This window comes from Ictidomys tridecemlineatus, chromosome 11 (genome assembly GCF_052094955.1).
Source record: "Ictidomys tridecemlineatus isolate mIctTri1 chromosome 11, mIctTri1.hap1, whole genome shotgun sequence".
NCBI classification, from domain to species: domain Eukaryota; kingdom Metazoa; phylum Chordata; class Mammalia; order Rodentia; family Sciuridae; genus Ictidomys; species Ictidomys tridecemlineatus.
The window spans coordinates 45,497,121-45,522,853 of NC_135487.1; the positions used below are offsets into that span (position 1 = coordinate 45,497,121).

Below are 25,733 nucleotides of genomic sequence, written 5' to 3' on the forward strand. Positions count from 1 at the left end.
CACGAATCAGCAGTACTATTCTTCAGGCATGTGTTCAATAGAAGTGTGTACCTGTGCACATGAGAAAAAGAAATACTTGTTAAGAATATACATACAACATCTTTGGTTGTAATAGAAAAAAACTGAGGTAAAAACCCAAATTCTCATCAGCATAGTAGAATGAATACACATTAGGATCATATAGTAATAAAAATGTACCAAATATTGCTACCATGCAGCAACCTGATTGAACCTCACATATATGATGATAGAAGCTGGCACAAAGAAAACATACAAAATGGTTTAACAATTAGGCAAAACTTGTGGGCTAGATAGACATCTGGATTGAGGAGGTCTTTGGTGGGACATAGTATACGGACAAGGACAGGAAGTGGTTTATTTCTTGATCTGGATCGATATGTTTACTTGGAAAGAATTCATCAAACTGTATATGTAAAATTTGTAGCCTTTTAATGCAGGTTATACTTCATTAATAAAGTTTATTAAACATCAAAGGGAATAAAAGTTATTCATGTCAGCATCGTGCAGCCCTGTGCTAGGTGCTGGGAATGTTGACATGAACATGATGTAGTCTGACCATGAAGAATGGAGAGGAGGAGATGAATGGATTCATAGACAACCTGAGAAGTATTCTAATAGTCAGGACCATCAATACAGGAGAACTCCTAACTTAACAAGCTGACTGGCCTGTATTAGGTAGGTAATCAGTGTTAGTTTCCACTCCCTCCTTGCTGATAACCATGAGTCATCAAGAAAGGAAGAGATTATGTTCAGAATCCTCTTGCTAAGTGTATAATACATGTTAGTGATAAAGGAGGCAATGTGTTTTTCTTTTTTTGTGTTTTAACTATGAACTTTCCTTAAACAATGTGTGAGGTTAGTGTTTCAACCTCTTGTTGAAATTCAATAATCACTTATTGCTTTCTTTATGGAATGTTAATTCAGGGAGTTTCTTTTATATATATATAAAATCAGGGACTTTGAGTCCTTTCCATCTCTGCCATGGGCCATACAGTTCCATAGAAACAGGGTGGAATGAAAATAATACCTGCTAGCCTGTCAGAGTTTAGTCTGAAGTTAGCAGGTAGGTGGCAGGATGGGAGCAGATGTGGATGATGAAAAAGACCAATCAGATCTGCAGAGCAGATCTGTGTATCAGCTGCTGCAGGGTCAACCCAGAATTGGAAGTCCTGGAAAGTGGTAGACACTACCTATTGTCTCCTTGGGCCCATGCTGAGGGACACCTGGGGAGTCATTGTACCAAAGAATGAGGAAACAAGACTGACATGGATGCATTCTGCATTTGCCTTCAAGAAACTTTGAGATGGTGATTGAGAGCTATTTTTAAAAATAATTTAAAAATTCTTCCTTTTGAAATACAGATTTATAAGGAGAAAGAGCAGAGGAAGAGTGAAAAATAATATGGATATATAGGACATATCCAACAGAAATGTATACATACACCATCAATAGCCTAATGGTTAAAAAGGAGTATGATTCCTGGAGCAGCACCTGCTCCCCTGTTTTCTCTCCCCTCTGTCTAATCTAAAGTAACTCTCTTCTACCCTAGCCCCCTGCACTGTGAATTAGAATCTGCACATCAGAGAAAACATTTGACTTTTGGTTTGGGGGGATTGGCTTATTTCACTTAGCAGGATATTCTCCAGCTCCAACCATTTACCGACAAATGCCAATATTACTCAGCCTTAAAGATGAATGAAATTTTTTTAAATCCATTCATCTGTTGAAGAGCACTTTACATTGGTTCCATAGTTCAGCTATTGTGAGTTGAGCTGAACATCGATGTGGTGGGGGCACCTCTGTAATATGCTGATTTTAAGACCTTTGGTTATAAACCAAGAACTGGGATAGCTGGGTCAAATGGTGGTTCCATTCCACGTTTGCTGAGGAATCTCCAAACCAATTTGCAGTCCCACCAATTTGCACCAATTTGCAGTCCCACCAGCAATGTATGGGAATACATTTCCCCCAACAACCCCACCAACATTTATTGTTGTTTGTATTCTTGATAATTGACATTCTGATTAGAGTGAGATGAAATCTTAGAATAGTTTTGATTTACATAAATTTCTCTAATTACTAAAGATGTTGAACATTTTTTCATATATTTGTTGATTGATTCTATCTCTTCTTCTGTGAAGTGTCTGTTCAATTCCTTAGTCAATTTATTGATCAGGTTATTTGGTTTTTTGGTGTTACGTTTTTTGAGTTCTTTGTATATCCTGGAGATTAATACTCTATCGGAGGCTGTATGTGATAAGAATTTTCTTCCATTCTGTATACTGTCTTTGTGTTATTGATTGTTTCCTTTGCTGAGAAGAAGCTTTTTAGTTTTAATCCATCTCATTTATTGATTCTTGATTTTACTTCTTGTGCTTTAGGGGTCTTATTAAGGAAGTCAGATCTAGGCTGACATGGTAAAGATTTGGGCCTACTTTTCCTTCTATTAGGCATAGGGTCTCTGTTCTAGTGCCTAAGTCTTTGATACACTTTGAGTCGAGTTTCATGCAGGGTTAGGGTTGGGGTTTAATTTCATTTTGTTACATGTGGATTTCCAATTTTCCCAGCACCATTTATTGAATCAGGTATCTTTTCCTCCAGTGAATGTCTTTGGCACCAACGAGAGAATTGTATTTATGTGGGTTTGTCTCTGTTTCTTCTTTTCTGTACCAATGGTCTACATGTCTGTTTTGGTGCCAATGCCATGCTGGTTTTGTTACTAAGGGTCTGTAGTTGTGGTATTGTGATGCTTCCTGCTTCACTCTTCTTGCTAAGGATTGCTTTGGCTATTCTGCATCTTTTATTTTTCCAAATGAATTTTATGATGGGTTTTTCTGGTTCTTATGAAAAATGTCATTGTGATTTTAATAGGAATTTCATTAAATCCATATAATACTTTTGGTAGTATGGCCATTTTGACAGTATTAATTCTGCCTCTCTAGGAACATGGGAGGCCTTTCCATCTTCCAAGTTACTCTAAATTTCTTTCTTTAGTGCTGTGTAGTTTTCATTGTAGAGGTCTTTCACCTCTTTTCTTAGACTGATTTCCAAGTATTTTTTTAAACTATTGTAAATAGGGTAGTTTTCCTAATTCTCTTTCAATAGATTCATCATTAGTATACAGGAATATGTTTGATTTATGGGTGTTGATTTTATAACCTCTTATTTTGCTGAATTCATTTATGAGTTTTAGAAATTTTCTGTTGGAATTTTTGGCTCCTTTAAATATAGAATCATGTCCTTGGCAAGTAGTGATAGTTTAAGTTTTTCTTTTCCTATCCATTTAATTTTTTTATCCTATCTAATTGCTCTGGCTAGAGTTTCAAGGATGATGTTGAATAGAAATGGTGAAAGAAGGCATCCTTGTCTTGTTCCTGTTTTTAGAAGGAATGCTTTCAATTTTTCTCCATTTAGAGTTATGTTGGCCTTGGGCATAGTATAGATAGCTTTTATGATGTTGAAGTATGTTCCCACTATCCCTTGTTTTTCTATTGTTTTGAACATGAAGGGCTGCTGTATTTTGTCAAATGCTTTTTGTGCATCTATTGAGATGATTGTGTGATTCTTATCTTTAAGTCTTTTAAGTCTTTTGATATGATTAATTATGTTTATTGATTTCCCTATGTTGAACCAACCTTGCATCCTTGGAATGAAACCTGCTTGATCATGGTGCGCTATGCTTTTAATATGTTTTTGTATGTGATTTTTCAGAATTTTATTGAGAATTTTTGCATCTATGTTCATCAGGGATATTAATCTGATGTTTTCTTTCTTTGATATGTCTTTGAATGGTTTTAGTATCAGGGTGATATGAGCTTCATAAACAAGTTTTTAATGGTTCCCTCCTTTTCTATTTCATGGAATACTTTGAAGAGTATTGGCATCACCTACTCTTTTTGTGACCATGGATCAGTTACTTAACCAGCAGTTACTAAGTTACATCTCCAGGATGGTATCATAATAGCAGTTATAAACTACTTGGAACAGCACCTGGCACAGGTTGGCAGTACACAAGCACCTGCTGTGGTGATGGTGATAATGATATCACCACTGCAAAGAAAACCTAAGGCTTTTTTGCTGCAGCAGTGGGACATGGAGTCAGTGGCCACAGCCAGGGTCAACACAGTGGCAAGGAGCTCTTTAGTCATAAGATCAGAAGGAAAGCAGGCCTCGGGAAGAAACATCCTTGGAGCCAGATACACAGTAGGAATTAGCTCCTCCCATAGAGGCCTTGTCTGTGGTCTGTTGAAGCCACTGTGAGTCTCTCTCCATAGAGCTCTCCCTCACCAGGCAATTGTGAGCATCTCAAGGATGGTGGCTGTGTTACTTTAAGTACTGTTTCCGACTTGAATCCTACTAAACAAAGGAGGGAGAGAATATTAATCAATTACAAAGCAATACAATTGGAGTAATTAATTAATTACATGTGCCAGCACTGTTCTTTCAAAACAAGACTATATTTTTACACTTTTACTTTCAAACCATCTGTTCCCTTTCGCAGATGAGATGTCGGAAGCTCAAGGAAATCAGCTCGTTTTCTTGAGGTCATGGGATGAAGAAGTGTTCTGGGGAAGCAGCTCCTCAAAGCCAGTGCCCTTCCTGGCTAGTGCCCATTACCTTATGGAACCAGGAGGGCACAGGACAGGGAGAGCAGGACCTGGCAAGGCTGCTGTCTGAGAAGGTGGCCTCGGGAGCAGGTGCAGAGTGGAACCTTCTGGGAGGGCTGCATCTTGATTTCTGCTGAATGAAGCAGAGATGTTTCCACTGCAGTTCCTGAAAAATGCCGCTGTGTTTCTCATGGGATTTTCTGGGATTCATTTTTGTTCTCCCCTTCCACACTATTTATTTACCTAAGCCTTTATTCTCTTTGAAACACTTTCAGCCACATGTCCTTCATTGTGCTACAACCCTGGGCCCTTTATCCTACCCAGGATTGTTACCCCCTCTCCAGCTGCTCTTTATATCACTTAATTCTCTGAGCCCGCCAGCCTGACTCTTATCCGGTGGGGGTGGCCTTCCACACCCACCCCAGTCTCCTAGGATTGGCAGCTACAGGGGAGAGAGCAGAACCAGGATTCAACTTCAGAATCTGTTTTCCTTTTGGTCTCCTTATTGTTTGAAGGTTGGGGCCAGGCTAGATTAATCAGTCTAGGTGTGGTAGAGCCCTGTGACCCTCCCCAGGGAAATCATAGCCTTATAGAAACTCAGCCTGGTTTTGGCTCCCAGAATGAATTCCAAGCTTTGAAGAATCTGTCAATGTTCAACTAACCCCTGGAAGTTTGTGATGGAACCGAAACTCATAACCAAGCGGGGCGGGGGTGCGGGGTGCAGGGCATGGGGGTGGGAGGAGAAGCACGTGTGCAGTCAGAAGGTAGGAGGAAAGAGAGCTCGCCTGCCTATTTGGATTTTTTTTTTTTCTCAAAATTTCAGGCCTCTTCTCTCAGTGCAGATGTCCCAAAGAACCTGTCTAAGCACTTCTTGTATGCGCTGGTATCTTTCTGAAATGTCTCACTGATCAAGTTGGACTCTTGGTTCTGATCTCCACCTTCAGAAAACCTTCACGTCACTTTACAAATAAGATCACTCATCTTGTGGCAAGAAAGAGTTGCTGAAGGAAACCTAGTTCTTCTACCAGGAGAATTGGACACTTTATAGTTCCAATATCCCAGACTCAAAGCTGTATGCCATACACAGCTGTTCCAGTTTGCCCAGGACAGAGGGGGTCCAGGAGCACTGGGTTTACTGGTGTGTAGGGAGAAAATTGTCTTTTCCTTACCCGTTTTTGGATTCATGGTGGAGGCCCGTAAAACAAAAGTCAGATAACAAGAGAAGCATACACATTTATTTAATATAAGTTTTATGTGACATGGGAGCCTTCATAAAGAAATGAAGACCCAAAGTAACAGTTAAGCCTGAATATTTTATGGTAGGTTTTATGAAGAGTAGACTCATGGAGAAATAGGATAAGAGCAAAAATTGTATGATCTAATGGTAATAAACTAGAGGAAACTTAGCAAGGCCTATCTATCTAGATTCTTCTCTGTGACCCTTTCTCTCTTCAGAGATAATACTGTCCCTCTCCTTTGGGTTCAGGGAAGACATCTCTCACAGGAAGGTCTTGTAACCTGCTTCAGGGCAAAGTCAGAAAAATCCTCCCCAGGTTTTATGACCTGCTTCAGTGGAGAAGGGCAGGGGTGGGGATTGGGGGCTTCTGCTTCTGTGGTTTTCTAAGATACCTTTATCTTAACATATGTAATACAATGATGTGCCATATTTTGAGACAGCATGTCCTGACCCTCATCAAATGCTGATATGAACAAAAATGATCTTGTAGAATAGATGCCAATTTTAGATTCCCACTTTAAAACTGAGAAAACTGAATTTCAATAAGTTGAAGTATCTTATCAAAGTTTGCATAGCAAACTCATGGTAGAACTGGAAATCAAAGATTTCCCTGACTTCAGACCCAGAACTGTACATTGACCAACCAAACCCTTCAGACACAGTTCATATCCTTCATGCTGGGGCCCAGCAACCCTGCATCAGCTAGCTTTCGTCTGTCTCTCTTCTGTCTTTGCTTTACTGTCTATTTTGTCTCTAGCTGTAACAGAAATGCCTTTCCCTGCCTTCCCCCTTCCCTTCTAATTAATATATTCCTGCCTTTCCTTCCTGAGCAGGCCTCCCTGACATCCAGGGTAGGTCCCATGCTGGGGCTCTACACCTCCGTGGAGGAAAAAAACCAACATCTGAGTCGCCACCAGTTGCTCTTCTGTCTTTTAAACATCTGCCAGGGTATCTTTTCACCCCTACTGCACTGGGATAGTATAGGAAAAAAAGAGAATAATTTCCATATTTAGATTTCTAGCACCTAATATGGTTCCTGATTTATAATTGGGGATCAGTTGATGGCCATCCTATTAGTGCATTAATTTATAAAATACCATAAGGCAATGACTTAGAGTCACAGTCATAGATCTGTTTAAGGATCTGTTCCAAAAGATACATTTGTGTTACTTAGATCAATTCTCTTATTTTTGGTTTCTTTATTTTACAAAGAATTTAATTTGTGAATTAGCTTGACTGTTTAGATTGGATTTACCCTTACACTTTACCAAGTCTAATGCTGGGAAGTGAATGTCTTTTATGAAGTTAAAGATGACAATGTCCAAGTAATGTCCAAGTAATCCAGAAGTTGTGTTGACTTAGGAAGAACAGAATTTCTGAAATCCAAATTTTTCTTTGTCATTAGTTGGGGGTTTGCTAGTGTTCTTGAATTTCTAAGCTATTGTATATTAGCCTGCCTTTGAGAGTTGATCTCTCTGGATAGAAATGAGGGAGAGCCAGTTGCCTGAGGTCCTACTTTTTGTTTTCTGTCCCACGCCAATCACCTTCAGGCTCTTATATTGGTTCTGATTGGTCCAAGTCATGGAAGACTTGTGGCCAAAAGGCAGAAATGATGAATGTCAACACAAATTTAATCATGCTATAAATGGTGCTATATGTAACTGTGGCTTTGGGGGAGGTAAGGAGCTTTTGGTTTCTGCTCAACAATGTTTAAAATGTTTACCTGGATTATGCCTACTACCTGGTACCTTGTTTTTCTTATTCCCCTGTATATGTGTTCCCCCCCCCATTATTCTGTCATCAGTATACATTCATGGATAGAAAACAGATGTTCCAATCAACCTAAGTAAACCAAATAACTCTGGCAATGCACATATCAAGCTGAAGGCAGGCTCATGAACTGTCATGCCAAGCCCTGCTCTTCCCACTGAAGACTGAGAGCTGTCAGTAGTAACAACAGTAATGGTAAAAATACATGGAACACACTGTCCCAGCCATTGTTGTTCTTACTTAGTCCTTACAGTAGGCTTGGAAGCAATAGATTATCACCATCTAATCTTGTCATTCAGGAAACTGAGGCATAGTTGGATTCGACTGGCTTGTTGGACTTGACACCAAGTCCTCTAGTCCCAGAGTCCTGGCTCTGAGCTACTGTGCCCTGAAGACTTCAGCTACCGAGTAAATGGCCACCCATGTCTAATTTGAAGGCATTCTCTTTTATTTTTCTGGCTCTATAAGGATGGGAGTGTGAGAAGTGGGATGGTAGCAGCATCTAGGTGTGTGAAATCTCTTCATAGTTTAAAAACAAAGGTAAACTTATTTTAGAATTTAATTTGGGTGAATCTAAATGATGTTTATTTCCAGGTCAAGACAGTGCTTCATTCTGTATAAGGATCATGGATATCTTTTCAGCTAGCTGCTCCCCTTTATTTGTTAGGTGTGAGGTTACCCCTTGGGCTTGCTTTAAGACTCAATGTACAATTGTTATATTTTAATTTGCAAAAGAAAACAGTCATTATCTGGTAGCAGGAGACGCCTATGCAAGCAAATAAATGACAGATATAATGATAGAGGCTGCAGTGTCAGGAGGTAAAGTGCAAGGGAAGGAGACTTGGTTGGTTTTCTCTGGCTAGGGTGCTTGGGGCCTAAGGAGGAAAGTGGTCCAGAAAGATTTTGATGCTACAACTGAGGCCTCAGCAGGGAATGCATGTTCCCAGGTTGATTGTTGGAGGTTGACAGGAAATTGTGGAAGGTTCTTCGGTGCATGATGAGCAAATGCCCAGCAACACAGATAAGTAGGGCGCATCCAGGAGTGTGGAGAAAAGACTTCCATGAAGCCCTGCTTGTTCCAGGCACTGTTGCAGCTCCTGGAAGGAAGAACTCCCATTTATTGATAACTAGTGTATTCCCCATACATCTTCCTTAGTCCTCACAGCAATTTTGTAGGTTAGCATTGCTATCAAGTTCTTCAGATATGGAGGTTGACGTTCTACATCTGAGAGGTGAAGGTATTTACCCCAGGACATGTAAGTAGAACTTAAGCAGATGTCTAAGGAAATAGAGCAAATGAAATAATAGCAACAATCACAATAACAAAAATAAGGCAAACAGCAAATATTGACATACTATTGAGCATGTTCTAATCTTCACTATCTAATACAACCATTACCTATAAGTGGCTGTTTAAATCAAAATTAGCTAAATTGAGCAAAATGGAAAATTCACTTCCTCAGTTGTGCTAGCCACCTTTCAGGTGCTTAGTGGCCTCGTGTGACTGGTGACTACTGTATTGGACAATGCCAATATAGAACATTTCCACCTTCAGAGATCATTCTGTTGGATAGCTAAGTGCTTTACATGTATTAACACATGTAAGTTGTATAACAATCCTATGAGGAAGAGACATATGCAAATGGTAAGATGTGGAAATTGTGGTGTAAAGAAGACAGGAAACATAACCAGAGTCACATGATGAATGAATCCTGTTTTTTAAGTATTTCACCATAATGCCAACCCAGTATATTATGTTCTTTGTTATATAAATGAATATCAATCAAAGTAACAGAATTCTAGGTCTGCCAGTAGATAGACTAGCCTTACATTCTCTGCAGAGAAAATACCATTGCTATAATCCCTACCCTGCTGAGACCACAGAATTGGCACAGGCTTTGCAAACACAGAGCTGCTATCCTATAGAAAATGTCTTCTCCATGGACTCCAACCCTTTAGCCAGCTTAGTCAAGCAGCCCATCTGATATACTTTATCAGTCCACTCGTTCCTTCAAAGAGTTGAATCAAGTCTCAAGTTGATAAAATCTTAAGTAATGTTCAAAATTCTTTTTATACTTTTTGTCATCTTTTGAGCAGCTATTTGAGGTGGTTGTTTCAGGAGAATCTTTTTCAAGATGCTAACACATCAGACTGGGTTACTGAATATCCTGGTTTGAGCCCTTCTCCTGCTTCTTAGTGTCTAAATAAGTTTGACAAAATTACTTCACCTCTCTGAAATTCAGTTTTTTTTTTCAACCATGAGCTGGAAATAAAACACATGTATCACAGGGTTTTTCTAAATATTAAATAAAGGGTGCAGTGTCTGAGGATGCTGTGCAAGCTATAAAGCACTTTATGAAGCTATAAAGTGGGAGATAATTATAACACAAATTTTAGAACTTAGGATGCTTTTCTTCTATATAACCCTGTAAAGTTTTCAAAGCTGCTATGGCTTGATAAATTACAGGATAACATGCTTTTAATCATAACATTTGCAAAGTCCTTTTTTTCTTTCATATAAATATAGTAGGCACTCAATAAATGTTTGGAAAAAAAGGAAAGATGATTGGATAGGAGAGAGGGAGAGAGAGAGGGAGGGAGGGAGGGAGGGAGGGAGGAGACAGCACACAAGGGTAAATAAGAGTTGCTCATGACGTTTCAAATTTTCCCTCTAAATTTTGTTTTTAAATGTGTTGTTTGGGCTGGGACTGTAGCCAAGTGGTTAGAGCACTCCCCCTTGCATGGGTGAGGCACTGGGTTCAATCCTCAGAACCACATACAAACAAGTAAAATAAAGGTTACATTTAAAATATTGTGTTGCTTGACATTAAATAAATAAATAAGAACAATATAATATATGAGCAAGTTAGTAAGCTTGTTTTTCTGCTATTTTTTCATTCAACAAAAATTTATTGAGCAACTACCATCAGCTGGTTGTTGTGCAAGATTCAGAGACAATTGAATATGTCACTTTGTTTTGATGCCTGTTTCTTTTGCTGCTAATTTTGCTCCTTAAACGTTCTGAGGAATGCAGAACGAACTGACACTTGTACAGTCCTGTGAGGGGCCCCAGCAGTGTCAGGGCTGCACTTGTCAAATCTCATCTTGAGAATTGCTTCTTGATGTACATGTGCAGCCTGTGAATCTTCTAGGGATGGTAAAATGTGGTTATTCAGAAAGGAGAATGCTCCTCCCAACTATTCTTGCTTTTTCTGCTCATTCATAGGCCTGTTTTAGCCCCTCCAGGCTCTAGAGGGACACAGGAAAATGAGATTGTCAGCTCCTGGATTCATGTGGTCACCGGGAGCATCGCCCACCTACTGCTATTGAATCAGGGGCAATGATAGGCAGAGCGTCAAGAACCTCCCAGGAGGGAACCTGGGCAAGCCTGCCTCTTGCTGGTGCTGTGAAAACCTGACTGGTGGTTGCCTAAGTAATCTTGGGACTGGATAATCAGCATCTGGAGAGGGACTTTTTGTTCTTGTCTCCTGGTGAGGAGCCCCTGTACCTGATATATCAGAAGACACACTCTATGTATCCTATATTGAGAATGGCTGAGGAAAGAAAATTTGTGATCCATTCTTCTATAGTAGAGATGAGGGAACTAGTTCTAACTCGTGGCAGAACTGGGGTTAAAACTCTGATTTTTTCTTAGTCCAGTGCATTCATTATGTTCCATAGTGAACTGACATTTCCAAATATATATCCTTCTTAGAAGACAATTATAACATCATAGAGTGAGGGAGTATAGAAAGAATATGGGCTTTGGAGTCAGAAAGAACAGATCAAATCCTGGCACTGCTTCCTATATCTGTATGACCTTGGACCAGTTACTCTGATCCTTTGTTTCCACGTCTGTTGAAGGTAATAAAGAATATTTACCTTTAGTGGATGTTGTAAAGATTAAATGAGAGAATATGTAAAGACTTAGCATAGAATCCAGCCTATCTTCAGTCTCTAATATGTTTTCCAGAAACAAAGGAAGAATGCAGTTGACTTGAGAGAAAGTTTGTGGTTTGTTGATGTTGGTGATGGTAGTGGTAATGGTGACACGGTTACCATTGATCAAACATCTATTTTTTAGCATTCAGTATCAGAGCAATCATGTGATTTTGTTGTTTTCTTTATTCTATAGCAGATACGTTTCCAAATTCCATTCTTCTCTCATCCTAACTCACTAGTGTTCAGGTGCTTACATGGATAAATCAATCAATGAATCTGTCAATCAGGGAATCTGCTAACCAGAAAAGAAGCAAAAAAAAATTACCCACACATTTATCTTTTCCTCAATTTTTAAGTGTCTATAGAAATTGAACGACCCTCTAAGGTTAACTTTGCCTGTACCTATGAGTGGAGCCAATAAATGCGGACCTTGCTCAGGAAACCTTAAATTGATTTATAGCACTGTGGGCTAGAAGCGGTCAACCCCTTTTCTGTCAGGGATCTCAGTATCAGAAGCTTAAGACCTCAGTACTTTGAGATGTGTAGATAATAAACATCAATTGCTTGGATGTTGGGTTTTGTTTTGGAGACAAACCTACAGTCTTAATGTTGAAGAACAAATACTTTGGCGTTAGATTGCCTGAATATGAATTGCAGTGCTGTCCTTGGGAGCTCTGTGACCCTGAAGAAGTTTCTTTTCATCTCTAAGCTTCAGTTTCTTCATTTGTAAAATAAGGATAATAACAGTCACATTAGTAAGTTGTTTTAAGAATAAAATGAGATGTCTAAGGAGAGCATGCAAGAAGAACTCAGTTAAAATTAGCTCATATCTGAAGTTTCTTCCTGTCCTAAACTCCTTGTGTCCCGAATGGGGAACCTATCACTCAGGATCCAGCCAGAGAGGCATAAGCCACTCTAAGTGCTTATAAAAGGAATCTCAGCTGTTTCTCCCTCTCGAGATGGCCCACATTCTCCCTTGAATGTGTATTCCTTCCTTTACCCCAAAAGCCTCTCACTCTTAAAAGAGCCCACATTCCTGGAATGTGTGTCTGCTTTCCTAAGTAAATCTGTCTTTACCTCTAAAACATCTACCACCACCACAACATCTATTGATATTACTATTGTTACAAAAAAGAGGGAATTTTATATAGAAAATGTTGATCAGATGATGAAAGAGCGAGAAGCTAGAGAGCAGCTGCCACCATAGGACAGGAGTCAAAGAAACAAGATGGTGTTGAGAGTGGTGGACTCCAGCAGATGCTGTGGCGGTGGCCATCCTGCCAGCAGAGTCTAAGTCAGAAGGAAACAGCACTCCTGGGCCTTTACCTGAGACAGAGAAGGAAGAGAAGGTCTGCTTGGGCCTTCCCTTTCCTCCAGCCCTCTGGCAGGACCGACCTTGACTGAGTCTGGGAACCACAGTCTGCAGGGGCAACCCCCCCCCATACCAAGCAGAACAGGGGGCTTGTTCTGAAAACAAATAGGGCCCAGGACTCTTGCAGGCTCAAGTCTCAGACCTCAATTGCCTGTTTGCTATTATAACCAACACAGAAAGTTTGGAAGAGCTGTACTTCCCCCTACTGCTGGGCCTCTGAACAATAGCAGAGGTACACCAATTGCTGTACCCAGAAGGTAGAATTTGGAAGAAATAATGAAAAAAATCTAGAAAGCTGTAAGAAGACTGTCTGTGGCCCCTAGATCCCACTTTCTAGAAAGACCTGCTTGCTTGAGCAACTAGTGCCTTCAGTATCCAGGAATTTGTGGCTTTTACCTGGCTAACTTGTGCAGAACTCCACATGGACTGAAAGCCTGGGGAAACCCTAGAGCCTCCATGGTTCCCTCTCTCTATGTGTTCTGATCATTTGGGGTTCTCTTTTCCTTACCAGGCTGCAAGCACTCTGAGTGCAGGGCCTTTTCTTCTTTATCCTTGAATCCCCAAACATTTGTGCTCTCACTTTCTGCCCTGAGCTAGCAACTATGGTGTAAAGGGCTGCTAAGCATGTGAGCAAGGCTGTGCCAGCTTCCTGCAGCTTTCATTATAGAAGAGGGGCTCACAGCATGTGATGTCTCAAAACTACCACTGCCTCTTCTGTTGGGGAAGTCCAATGGTGCATGAAAACATTGAACAGGGAGACTCCTTTGGGGATCATGGAAGCTCTGAGAAAGTCACATCTGATTTAGGAGTAAATAGAAGCTAGCCTGGCAGAAAGTTGGGAATGGCATCCCAGGCAGACAGAAGAGCAGGTGCAGAAGAGCATATAGTATTGGAGTCTGAGGACAGAGAGGCCGTGCATGAAGCTGTTGAGATCAGCGGGATCTGTTCTCTCTGTATCCACATCTGAGCCCTGCCTCAAGCCTATTTCACCTGCCTCCTGTTGTAGTTATGTACATTTGCATGCTCATGGCTCCCATATGCCATATGCCTGGCATAGCATTTACTGCATAGAAAGTACTTGTTGGATATTTGAATAAATGAAGGTAGAATAGCTTTAACTAACTCTGATCATATCTAATTTCACTTGTTTCGCAAGTATCAGGAATACAGTCTGTGGAAAAGCCTGAGTTTCCACCACATATGAGAAGCTCTGCTACTGGCGATCTTTAAACTAAAGGATTACCTCTCAGTCACCCTCTTCTTTACACCTGGAGCTCTGCAATAAGTATGCTGAAGAGATTCAGTCATGAAACACCACCTTTGCTTTGCCTTCTTTGAGATTGACATATGATACATTAAACCAGATTCCTTTTGGCTCTCTTCCTTATGATCGATGCCACCTTGGGCAAGTCACTGAACCTCTGCAAACCTTGGTTTCTTTTCTGATGTCTGTCTCTAACATTAATAACATCCACTTGACAGTATTAATCTCAAATGAGATCACTCCAGTTAAATATACAGCATAGTGCTGGTATTTAGTGAGCTCAAGATAATGGACAGCCACTGTTTTTAATATGTAAATAGGTACAGTTAACTGTCACATGCTATGCATGGACCAGAGCAAAGCAGGAACAGAACGAGTTTTCTAGTTTTCCTGAGGTAGAGGAGTATGCCCTTTTGGTTTGTATTTGAAATTGGTCTATACACGAGACTCTTCCTCTATGTTGCTTGGCTTTTACAAGGTATTTTATGATTGTTTTAGCTTTCTTTCCTTCCTTCCTTTTTTTTTTTTAAAGATGATTTTGTGGTTTTGCTTTCTCATAGGAGTGATTGGAGCAGATGTGAGGGGTCATGGCCTCATCTGTGAGGGACAGCCAGTGACGTCACGGCTGGCTGTCATCTGTGGAACATCTTCTTGTCACATGGGGGTGAGTGTGGGGCACAAGGGCAAAGCCACCGTGTAGGGTGGGAGGCAACTCAGGGGGAGATACTGAGCTGCTAGCTCTTTCTCTGCTCCTCTTTTTCCCAGTTTCCCCTCCTGCCCCCTTGTGCGTGTCTGGCCAGAAGCCTGGTCCTCCCTCCTGCAACCTTGCTTATATTTGCCTGCTCTTTTTCCAGGGGCCAAAGTCTTAAAAAGCATGAAAGGGTTGAGTCTGCCTTTGAATCCACCCTGACCATTGAACCCAGGCAAAAGGAGTGAAGTAGGGTCCACGAGGGCAAAGCCTCGCTCTCCCAGACCCATCTCTCTTTCAGGGGCAACTGACTCGTCCCTGGCAAGGTGGGAGTGTCTGTTTTCTTTGGCTGCTGAGCCCTTTCTCCATCAATATAAATCCATCTCCCTGGGAGTGTCCTGATGATCTATAGAATTAGGCTGCGTATCATGACTTCAAAAGAACACTGATAAGCAATTTTCACTTTGTTAATTTTTCTCCATGAATTAATGGAAAGGCTTTCTCCAAGATTGCAGTTAAAATTTAGTGCCTGCCCTAAAATTTATATCTTCTTTAAATGCATGAGTCTGAAAGCATTCCATTTCGATAAGTACCCATTTCTACCATATTTTTATTTAAAAGTCATTACTCTGTTAAACTGAGATAGACGACTCTCTGGATTTTTCCCAGATGAGTACAATAGAGGGGGAAAGAGGGGGAGGAGCAGGGAGATGAGCCTGAGAGTAGAGTGGGACACAGCCCAGAGCCGGAAGTCTGCAGCTAGGGAGGAAATCATGTGCTGTGTGAAGCTGTTCAGGGACTGTAGGGACCACTGAGCCTCTTTTATTAGTAGATGCTTTGAGTAAATATCTATGCAGTTACTTTTTTACTGATTCCTGCTCTTACATCCTGCCTGTGCTAAACTCTGAGGCACAAGGAAGACATAGGCCCACCCATGGATGAGATAGAGTTGTAACAGATATTACAATGTGATATGAAGACCCAAATAGGTTTGGGTTGAACTCAGGATACTGACCATGTGGTCATGCTCGGGCACTTTGCATTCTATGGCCTCCCATGTTGTCAAGATAGTGGGGCCAGCCAGATTGGTTTCCAGTCCCACTTTCCCCCCTTCCTAAGCATGGGTCCATAGGCAAAGTACTCAACTCCCTCAGATTCCTCACCTGCAATCTGTGGGGTCTGATGGCAGTCCCTCACAGTAGGAGGCTGGAACAAGGCTGGAACCAGGCAGTGTGAGTGCTCAGGTGCATGAGCCCCTTGGAAGGCTGTCTCTTGATTATCAGCCCTGTTGCTATCCGGCCGGAAGGAGGCAGTGACTGACTGCCAGGAGGCATCCAGGGCTGCAGAAGGCCTCCTGCGGTAGCATTTGGGCTGGACTTTAGCAAATACACTTCTTTGTATTTCTTTAGACTCTAGGTGAGGCATTAAATGGAACTTCTTTAACCAAGTTTAGAAGTTCCCACATCCTTCTTCCCCTTCAGCATCCTGTGGTAAAGCTTAGCTGTCTTGAAATCAGAGATCCACAGAGGCCTAAACTCTCTTCCAAAGGAAAGTGCCCAAACAGCCATCCAGCTCTTACTTCCCTTGATATTGGTCTATCCTTGTTCCCTTGTCTTCACTGATGACCAGTTTAAATCTACTTAACTCATCCCTCATTTTCACTGGGACACATCGAATCTGGCTTTTCCTGTCAAATCTAAGTCTCAAGCATTTTTACTCCACTCTCTTCAGGTTTCTAATCAAAAACAGATCTAAATGAATATAGGTGACTCTGTGAGGCTGCACTTCTCAGCCTGTCTCTTCATGGGATGATACTAGTGGTTTCCCCAAGGTCACAAAGACATTAAATTCTGGAACTAAGAACTTAAATTTTGCTGTACATTGTTCCAATGTTCACACTCCATAATGCCCTGTTGTATTGTGCCTGCTCACCACAGGGCCATAGAGGAGTGAGGAACAGGGGCACACAGGTCATCATGTGCACAGGAACTCTTGCTTATCCACTTGCTGGCCCCATGACCCCAGTGAGCCTCTTAACTTCTCTGAGACTCAGATTCTTCCTCCATCAAGTTGGGGGAGTGGTGCCAATCTTGCAGGATTGTTGGAGAGCCTGTATTAGCTCCATCTGTACCTGGCAACAGGAGACTGAAATGGTGGGGATTCTTATGAAAGTTTCCCAGTGACATAAAATGCTCACATGAAGCAACTGTTTGGGCTTTAACGAATTTGATGGGCAGCCGCATTTGGTTGCAATGAATAAGGGCCATAAAATGCCAGTTTATTATGTCGTGTTATACTGGAAATAACAGCCCCCACCCCCACCCTGCTTTGTACTTGGGAGTGGGAAGGGACCTTCTGGGCCAAGGGGATTAATCACTAGCTTTAATGTTATGTCATGAGGGCGAGACTGTGGTCATGCTGGGAACAGAGAGTGCCTTTGATCTCCCTCAGGTGTTGGGAGCCAGCATGCCAGCAACAATCACACCTTTGTGAGGTCTAGGGGAGGTGCAGGTTGGAGAAACACTCCCAGGGAAACTCAAGGACCCCCTTTGTTGTGGTTCTGGCAAATAAAACCACCACTGTCAGGAAAAAATTGCCACACAGAACTCAGGGCTATGGGTTTTCCAAAAAGTGGTTTCAACATGACCTACAGAATTCTCTTGGTGTCTGCTCACTTCTGGTGTTTCCAATTCAGTGGGTTAATTGAGACAAAATTCCCAGAGACAATTTATGCTTGATCCAAGTTGCTCTTTTCAGATCACCCAAAAGGAATGAATGAATGAGTGAATGAATGAGCAAGCAGTAATTGAGTATTGGTAAATACTTAAAAGGTCCCTACCTCTAGGTTCCTGTTACCTCCAGGAATCTGGAGAAAAAGCCTGAGGTTGAACATAAGACGTACTAATCAGGCCTTTGATATTTTAGAAGATACAAGTGTGGGCTGCACATTCATCTTCCTCAGGGATGATTTAATTAAGAAGGAAAAAATGCTGTTCTTTTTTTAACTCCATGAAAGCAGAGCTGCTTATTCAAAGTTAATTACTACCAAGTCACCAAAACCTGGGATAACACGCGGCAGGGGTTAGCCAGAGGTTGAAAAGTCGCAGGGTCAGATGGAGATGATCCCTGTTGCTCCAGCACACCTCTTCTGGAGCTGTCAGGTCAGGTTGGAACTTGGCAGCTTGTCCTCCAGCTAGGTGTCGGGTGCGGGGCAAACCCTGTGGCAGAGCCAGGAGGGGCGTGGAGGGGGTAAGGCTTGTGCAGAACAATGCCTGAGGAGAGCTGGGGAGTATTGCTGCACCTATTTAGGTGAATTTAGAAATGAGGGTTTTATGTGAACATACAGCTAGTGATTCTGTCACTGCACAGCCATGGAATCTCTAAGAAGTGGGCCCCTGTGCTAACCCTATTTCTAACTGTGAATTTAGGTAGATATTTTATCTTTTAGTGCCTCAGTTTCTCTATTTGTTAAATGTGGGCAATAGTATTTTTCCATAAATTTATGTCAAAAATTAAATTGAGTAATCTCTGTAAATAGTTTAGCACTATACTTGAACATAAGACGTACTAATCAGGCCTTTGATTAATACTAAATATAGTGTTGTCATTACATATTAAATATAGTGTTGTTATCTCTAAGATGTGGGCCCCTGTGCTAGCCCTGTTACTGACTGTGAATTTAGTAGATACTTCATTTAGTATCTCAGTTTCTTCATTTGTTAAATGTGGGTAACAGAACACCCCATGCCCTGATCTTGTTTCTAATACCCTGATCCAATAAAGAGAATCATGATGTCTTGCACAAGGTTGATTCTGGGATTGGGACACAAAATACATAAGATGACAAAATACCAGAGGCTCTGTATTTTATAAGATAAAAGGTTCATTTAGCTCACAGTTCTGGAGGTTGAAGGGCATGGTACTAGCTGGCTTTGGCTCAGCTCTGGTGAGGACTTCTTTGGCTGAGTCACCAAATAGCAGATGTCATTATATTGAAAGGGGAGAGGGAGACATGAGGGTGGGGGAGGGAGAGGGAGAGAGGAGGTAAGAGGGAGCATGGGAAGGGGCCAGTGGGACCTCCCACTAGGACCCATCTCTTAAAGGTCTCACATCTCTTAACATTGCTACATTAAGGACCAAGCTCTCAACACATGAACCCTTGGGGGACACACTTTAACTATACTCAAACCATCTCAAAGGTATAAAATAGGTTAATCATAAGATTACAATGTTAAGTAATAGAAGCAAGTCCCCCTCCCCCCACAAAAGAGTAGACACTATACAGTTTCAATATTTTAAAACCTAGGAAATGCAAACACATAATATAGAAAGCACATGGGTGATAGTGGTTACCTAGAATGGGGGAATGGTTATAATAAGGACCAAAAGAGTAGAATTACAGGAAAGATTTGTAAATGATGTATGTATTTGTCTTTATTCTGGTTATATCTTCATTGGATATGTTGTGTCAAAGCATCAAGTCAGACATTTTAGATATGTACAATTTATTAAATGCTAACTAAAGCTAAAGCTTTTTTAAAAACTAAAGAGAACACTGTGGGGGGATAACAATATCAATAGTATCCGCAGTCATTTATATAGTTCACACAGTATCATAGACACTATTCTAAATACATCCTTAAAATCACTTTTGAAACAGTACACAGTAGGCAATTAATAAATATTCATTTACACTTTTTTCCTTCCTCAGTAGATTCTGTAGCTCTTGTGAGATATATATCTCCTATTGTTATTGTGCTTCTTGTGTCTTAATCCAACTTATATGTCAGATGAAGCTGACTTGCTTAGAGGGTCCATGATTCCTGTGCTTTCTTTGGGCCCATCCCGTCTAGTGCAGCACTGGGTGCACAGTGGATGCTTAGTGGCCACACTGCTGGATAGCTTTTCTGAGGGAAGTGTGCAAGTGCTTGTATTTTCTCAAGTCTCTCTCACTCCGTTCTCATCCAGTAGTGTCATCATTCATCCCCTATTTCTGTTGAATGAGTCCTGATTTCTTAGAGAGAAGCCTCCCCCACCAATCTAAGGTGCAATGAGCCTATCCTCCCTATCACCAACCTCTGCCCTCCCCCACCAGGGAATTTATGCAGTTCATTTGGCCTGTCTGGGAAGTGAGATTTTAACTGAACAGTTTTAAGTCAGTGTGGCTTCAGTAAGAAATGAGCCACTCTCCACTCTCACCATTCCTCCACCAAGGTAGATATCTGGAATGTTCCATCCTATTCCCCTCCTATCCCTCACCCTGCCATTACCCTGTGCCTTCAAAGGTGGGCATGAGTTCCTCCCCCTGGAGCTCATAAGATGCACTTAGGTTGACTGGCTCCATATCTTGACCTCAGCTTGGCTGGGAAAAGAGTTGGGAGTCTGCAACCCCAGTGTCTTTGGGCTCCAGCCAGAGAGAAGCCTCCTTTCAGAATATGCCACATTGTTAAAACTGTGTTCTTTAGGTCATTTTTCAAATGGTACAATATATCTGCCTCAGACCATCTGAAGCAAACATTCCCCTAAAACAGAGGACACTGGACATGGTCTGTTTGTTAGAAGAGTCAAGAATGTTCAACATCATTATTTAAAAGGGAAATGAAAATTAAATCACAGTGAGATCCGTGTACACTTACCAGAATAGTTGAAGCCAGAGGGAGAACATGGGGTACTAGAACTTTCACACGCCACTGGCAGAATATGAAATGGTGCAACCACTTTGGAAAGCAGTTTCACAGTTTTCCAAACAGTTATGTTGCTATGCCATCCATCCATTCCATTGCTAAAGAAACTGGGCAGGGCTCTCTGGCCCCACGTTTCTGAAAGCCCACCAGGATCACAATAGAGCCTCTCAAAAGGTCAGAAACAAGAGCTTCTGGCTCGAGTCTACCTAATATCTGTCCTGAGCCCAACGCTCTGCAGAGTACTAAAACTTGCCTGGAACAGTGATGGAAGGAGAGGAAAGAATCAGTGGGGCAGCCATATTTCAGCTTCCTCCTAATGATCTGTGGGAGGGGAGAATACCATGTTCTCCTCCCAAGGAAACAGAGAAGTAGGGGATGTAGAGGACTGCCTTGGTGAAGGAAAATTAACAGCAGTAACAGTAAGAGCTAATATTTACTGTCTGCTTCTCACAGTCTAACAAATTTGGAAGTGTTTTTCAACCCTAATAAAGTTATGCAATTATCACTATTATCCTATCCACTTATAAGGACTGAAACTGAGACTGAGAGATACAAACTACTTCCCCAAGGTGACGGAGCTAGTAAATCATGTAGATAGGTTTGCAACACAGGCTGCTGGATTCTGGAGCTCCTACTCTGAACTCCTTGCAGAAAGATGAGACAAGCTGTGGGATGGCTTGGCTGAGTGTATGTGTGATTTGTGGAGAGCGATTACAAGTCTCATCTTCTCCAAAGCCTGATGAAAACTGCAGAGTTTGGGCTAGGCCACAGCTAGACCACAGTGCTCCCACTTTCCTTTCTCCCCAGTCTCCCAAACCATTGCCTTTCAAGAGGCCACCAGCCTAATGATAACAATGAAAATAAACAGCATCACTGTCGCTATCATCTCCTGGGAAGAGAGTATTTATGTGACTCCCTAGTTCATCTCCCCCCTTTCCCTGCTGCTGTATGGTCAAGTGCTGAATTAGGCAAGTTGAAAACATGGAGCTGACTTCCCAACTCAGGAAGACGTTTTGTATTTGTGTAGAAGAGCATGAAATGAAAACCACATTGACTTTTTTCCCTTTTCCTATTTACCATTCATCTGTTGTGTGGGTGACTGATTCTGTGGCTGCTGAGCATTCTCCAGCAGTCATGGAAGGATCTGTGCGTTTCCAGAGGTGCAGTGCAGATGAATCTGAGGCTAAAGACAACCATTGTAGAACTGTCATTCACTGAGCATCACACACCTGCCTAGTGTTTCAACACACAGGAGCTTATTGAGTGTTACATACCCTAAGTTCAGAGGTTTCGTTAATTTGCCTTGTTGCCCCTCATTTTTACATCTCCTCCATACTCTGTGTGCTCCAGGAGCCTCTTTTTCATATGCTAATTACATTTTCATGGTTTTTGCCCCAGGAACCAGGTAGGGGTGGTTTCTACTTTGCCACTTAACCGATGATTAAAGCATGTATTTTTTTAAGTTTTTTTTTTATTTAAAAGATAATAGACACCTTGTATAAATTAACTCCTACAGTGTATCTTCAAAACTTGTAGAAAACAGTTTAGTGATGTTTGAAATACAGATGGATTCAGTACCCATCTTTTAGATAATGCTATGGGGTGATACCAGCATATGGCCCCAATTATATGGGGAGGTAACAGAAGGATATCACAACACAATGACATTTCCATTTATTTGCACTTAGCACAATACCTGACACACAGTAGATGTCCAATAAAAGTTGGATGAATACATGGGCAGAAGAACAGATAAAACAATATTAGATAGCAACCTTAAAGGTTTACTGAAGAACAAATTATACCATACAAATTTGACTTCTCAGGAGTGATGGACTGTGCAGCTGAAGGAAGATACCACGTGTAAACTATCCAGTCTTCGGTGAGACTTCAGCTTCTCTCCTTGATAGACTGACCGACCCAATAATTGATCAGCTGTCTAGTGTTACTTCACACAGACCAGTCTCAGGGTCTTTATGACTTATGCTCCTATCATCTGGCTACATGATAAAATTAACTGAATGTTCCTCAGGTTTCCATACCACTCCTAGATTTGCTATGATGTTGGAAGACAGGGCTACAGTTCTTGGGCATTAGGACATGACCCATAAATAAAAGGGAAGCCTACAAAAATAATTCATTTTTCTGTGGTGTACAGGACACCAGTTTGCATGGTCCTATCTACCCGGATCAACTCACAGTGAAGGTGGTTCTGAAACTAAATTGCATGGCTTCACACTCCCAGTCAAATCACCTGACAAGTTTCCTCAATCCTAGCTGTGTACAGGAGATCTTGCATGATCTGGTCTTACCCACCTCTCACCTCATCCCTCATCTTTTACCATATGTCCTAGCAGGCGCCTACACAACCCTTATCTGAATTCTCTGAGGCAAGACATGGTTTAGAATAAAGAATGAGCAAATTTTAGACAGTTGTGTGCTTGTGTGTGTGTGTGTGTGTGTGTGTGTGTGTATGTGTTTGGTACCACCCATAACCAAAAGCATGAATATTTCTATAGTAAAATGTGAGAATATTCACCCCAAGCAGGTTAAGTAATGCTAAATGGTTTGATCTATTCCTATCAGATTTTATCATCAAATGAATCATTAAAAACCTTTATGTGCTGGGTGTGGTGGCACAAGCCCATAATCCCAGCAGCTGGGGAAGCTGAGGGAGGAGGATTATGAGTTCAAAGCCAGCTTCAGCAATTTAGCAAGGCACTGAGCAATTCAGTGAGACCCTGTCTCTAAATAAGATACAAAAAGGGAGGGGGGCTGGGGATGTGGTTCAGTGGTCAAGTCCCTCTGAGTTCAATCCCCAGTTTAAAAAAAAAAGCCTTTTTATATTTGGAGTGTTGCAAATGGAAGAAGTATACTAGACTTATAGTTGCTCTTCTTAGAAAGAACTTATGCTTTTCCACTAGTCTGGCTTTAGACATGTTGTTTTCTCTGCCCAGGATGAACACATCTCCCCTCTATCTGTTGAGTAGCATCATTACAAAAATCATGGTCTTTATAACACACATTTACTGAGCATTTACTATGTCATTTGTTACTTCTAGCAAACTCTATGAAAAGTTTCTCATTGTATTATGATCCCGGCATTCAGATGAGAAAACTAAGGCTTAGAGAGGTCGCGGAGCTAAGAAGTGGTGCAGCTGAGTTTGAACCAAAGTACAGGAATCTCAGAGCCTATACTATTAGAGATTACACTGTCATTAGTGTGTGACTTCCCCAAAGTCCTAGAACAGGTGTCACCTCCATGAAGCGTCTTCCGTCCCAGTGCCATGTTGAATTGGTTGTGCCACCTCTGGGCCTTCATAGCCCTCTAGCACAGGATCTTTCATTCTTGTCTTTCCTGCAAGCTTTAACTCCCAGAGCAGTTGGTGAAAATGCTTTAATGCTCTCTCTCTAGGGAATTATACTAAACATTCAGCATGGGGTTTATAATCAAGTTAACCTAAAGAGATCTGGCAATGTATCCTTAGTGAAATAGATAGTAAACACCACATCACAAGTTTAAGGATATAAAATTTCAATCTAAAAAAGAGAAATACTCAAAAAAGAAAAGGATGCTTAGGTTTATGCATGATTTGTAAAGAAGAGAAATTCATTGTGACAACAGTTCAAGATGAATCGGGAACATGTCATCTGTATACGGAAGAATAACAATGGCTGGATTTATTGAATATTTAGCATGTGCTAGTTTTTTTCCTGGGTATTCTATATATGGAATTTCTCATTTTCACAACAAATATTTGAGACTAATTTTAGAATCCCTAAATGGACAAAAATCATAGTTGTGTGCAAAAAGGATGCAGTAACCATTTTTATATCAGAATAAAGAATAATATTAATGCACTTAGATTAAACAAAAGTTAAACATCATTAGAGGGTGTCAGCATCATAAAATATCTCAACAGATGACCTTGCCTCCTGAAGAGGTGATGGATTTGAGGTCCGAGAGGTTATAGACTTTTACATGGTCTTTTATATCCATTCCTTGAAAGTATTAACTCAATACCAAAAACATATGCCACTGCTGACCTCAGGACTGGGTCCAATTTTGAGCTGTGCTTTTGAAAAAAGCTGCTGGATCCTGGAAGGAGCCACATCATCTATAGCTATAATATTAAGAGAAATAGGTCCCAGGAGCAAAGCTGGGGAAGATTGAGAGACCAAATAGTTCTCACTGCTTTAGAGAAACCTTAGGGGGTGGCTTAATTATTTTCTTATTTACAAAAGATTTTGTGATCATGAAAGAACATTTTCATGGTGCCTTAGAGTATGTAAAATACTCTATGGAATTTAATCCTCAGAATAAACAAAGTGAGAGTGTCAGAGAAGTTTTGTTTTCTTTTCTCAAATGAGGCTCAAAGAGACTTAGTGATTTGTCCCATGTCCCACAGCTAATAGAGCTAGGGCTGAGACTCAGATACATACCCAATCAAACCCTGAGCCATTTCCATTGCATCCTTAATTTGTTCATCTTTATTTGCTTGAATCGAAGGATCCCACAACTAGTGTGAAAGTCTGGCTCTTTACAGGATGGTCTCCTGGTTCCATGCCATAAATTGCCATTGTGACTAAATTCTTCATTAAGCTGCAAGCCAGTAGTTCTCAAATAATGTGCATATAAAGTACCTGGGTATCTTCTTTTAAAAATGTGTGACTCTAATTTGTGTACCACCAGAGACATGAAAAATTGTGCGGTATAGTACACGTATACCATGAATTGAAATGTATTCTGCTATCTATATAACAAATTAGAATAAATAAGTAATTTTAAAAAATGCTGTCCCTCAGACCCCAACCCCACAGGTACTGATTCCCTGAGTCTTGCTGGGAAACAATATCTTTAATTTTATTTAATTTACTTATTTACTTACCGATTTACTCATTTACTTGGTGTTGGGGATTGAACCCATGGCCTTGCACATGCAGAGCTACACCCTCCATTCCCAGAATCTGTAATTTTGATGTGTACCTAGGTGATTCTAATTGAGGATTTTCAGGAAAACTGTTTTAAATGTCTTCAAAGTAGTAATTAAATCCATTCATCATTGTTTCTTCAGTGCCTAGAAAAGCACCACATACATAAATGATATTCTAAAATTGTGGTTGGTGACTGTAAAAGAGAAGTAAATA

At 41.0% G+C, this 25,733-nt stretch overlaps 1 protein-coding gene across 13 annotated transcripts in view; it reads left to right on the forward strand.

The window, feature by feature from the left end:
* Fggy (FGGY carbohydrate kinase domain containing) overlaps positions 1 to 25,733 on the forward strand; it is a 400,280-nt gene that overhangs the window by 222,794 nt on the left and 151,753 nt on the right. For all 13 annotated transcript variants that reach the window (XR_013427818.1, XR_013427819.1, XM_078026357.1 and 10 more), the window contains one exon: positions 14,774 to 14,877. Coding sequence is in view for 11 of the 13 variants with exons in the window: in XM_078026357.1 (XP_077882483.1) it covers positions 14,774 to 14,877 (104 nt within the window). In the remaining 2 variants the exon portion in view is untranslated. The remainder of the gene's footprint in view (positions 1 to 14,773; positions 14,878 to 25,733) is intronic.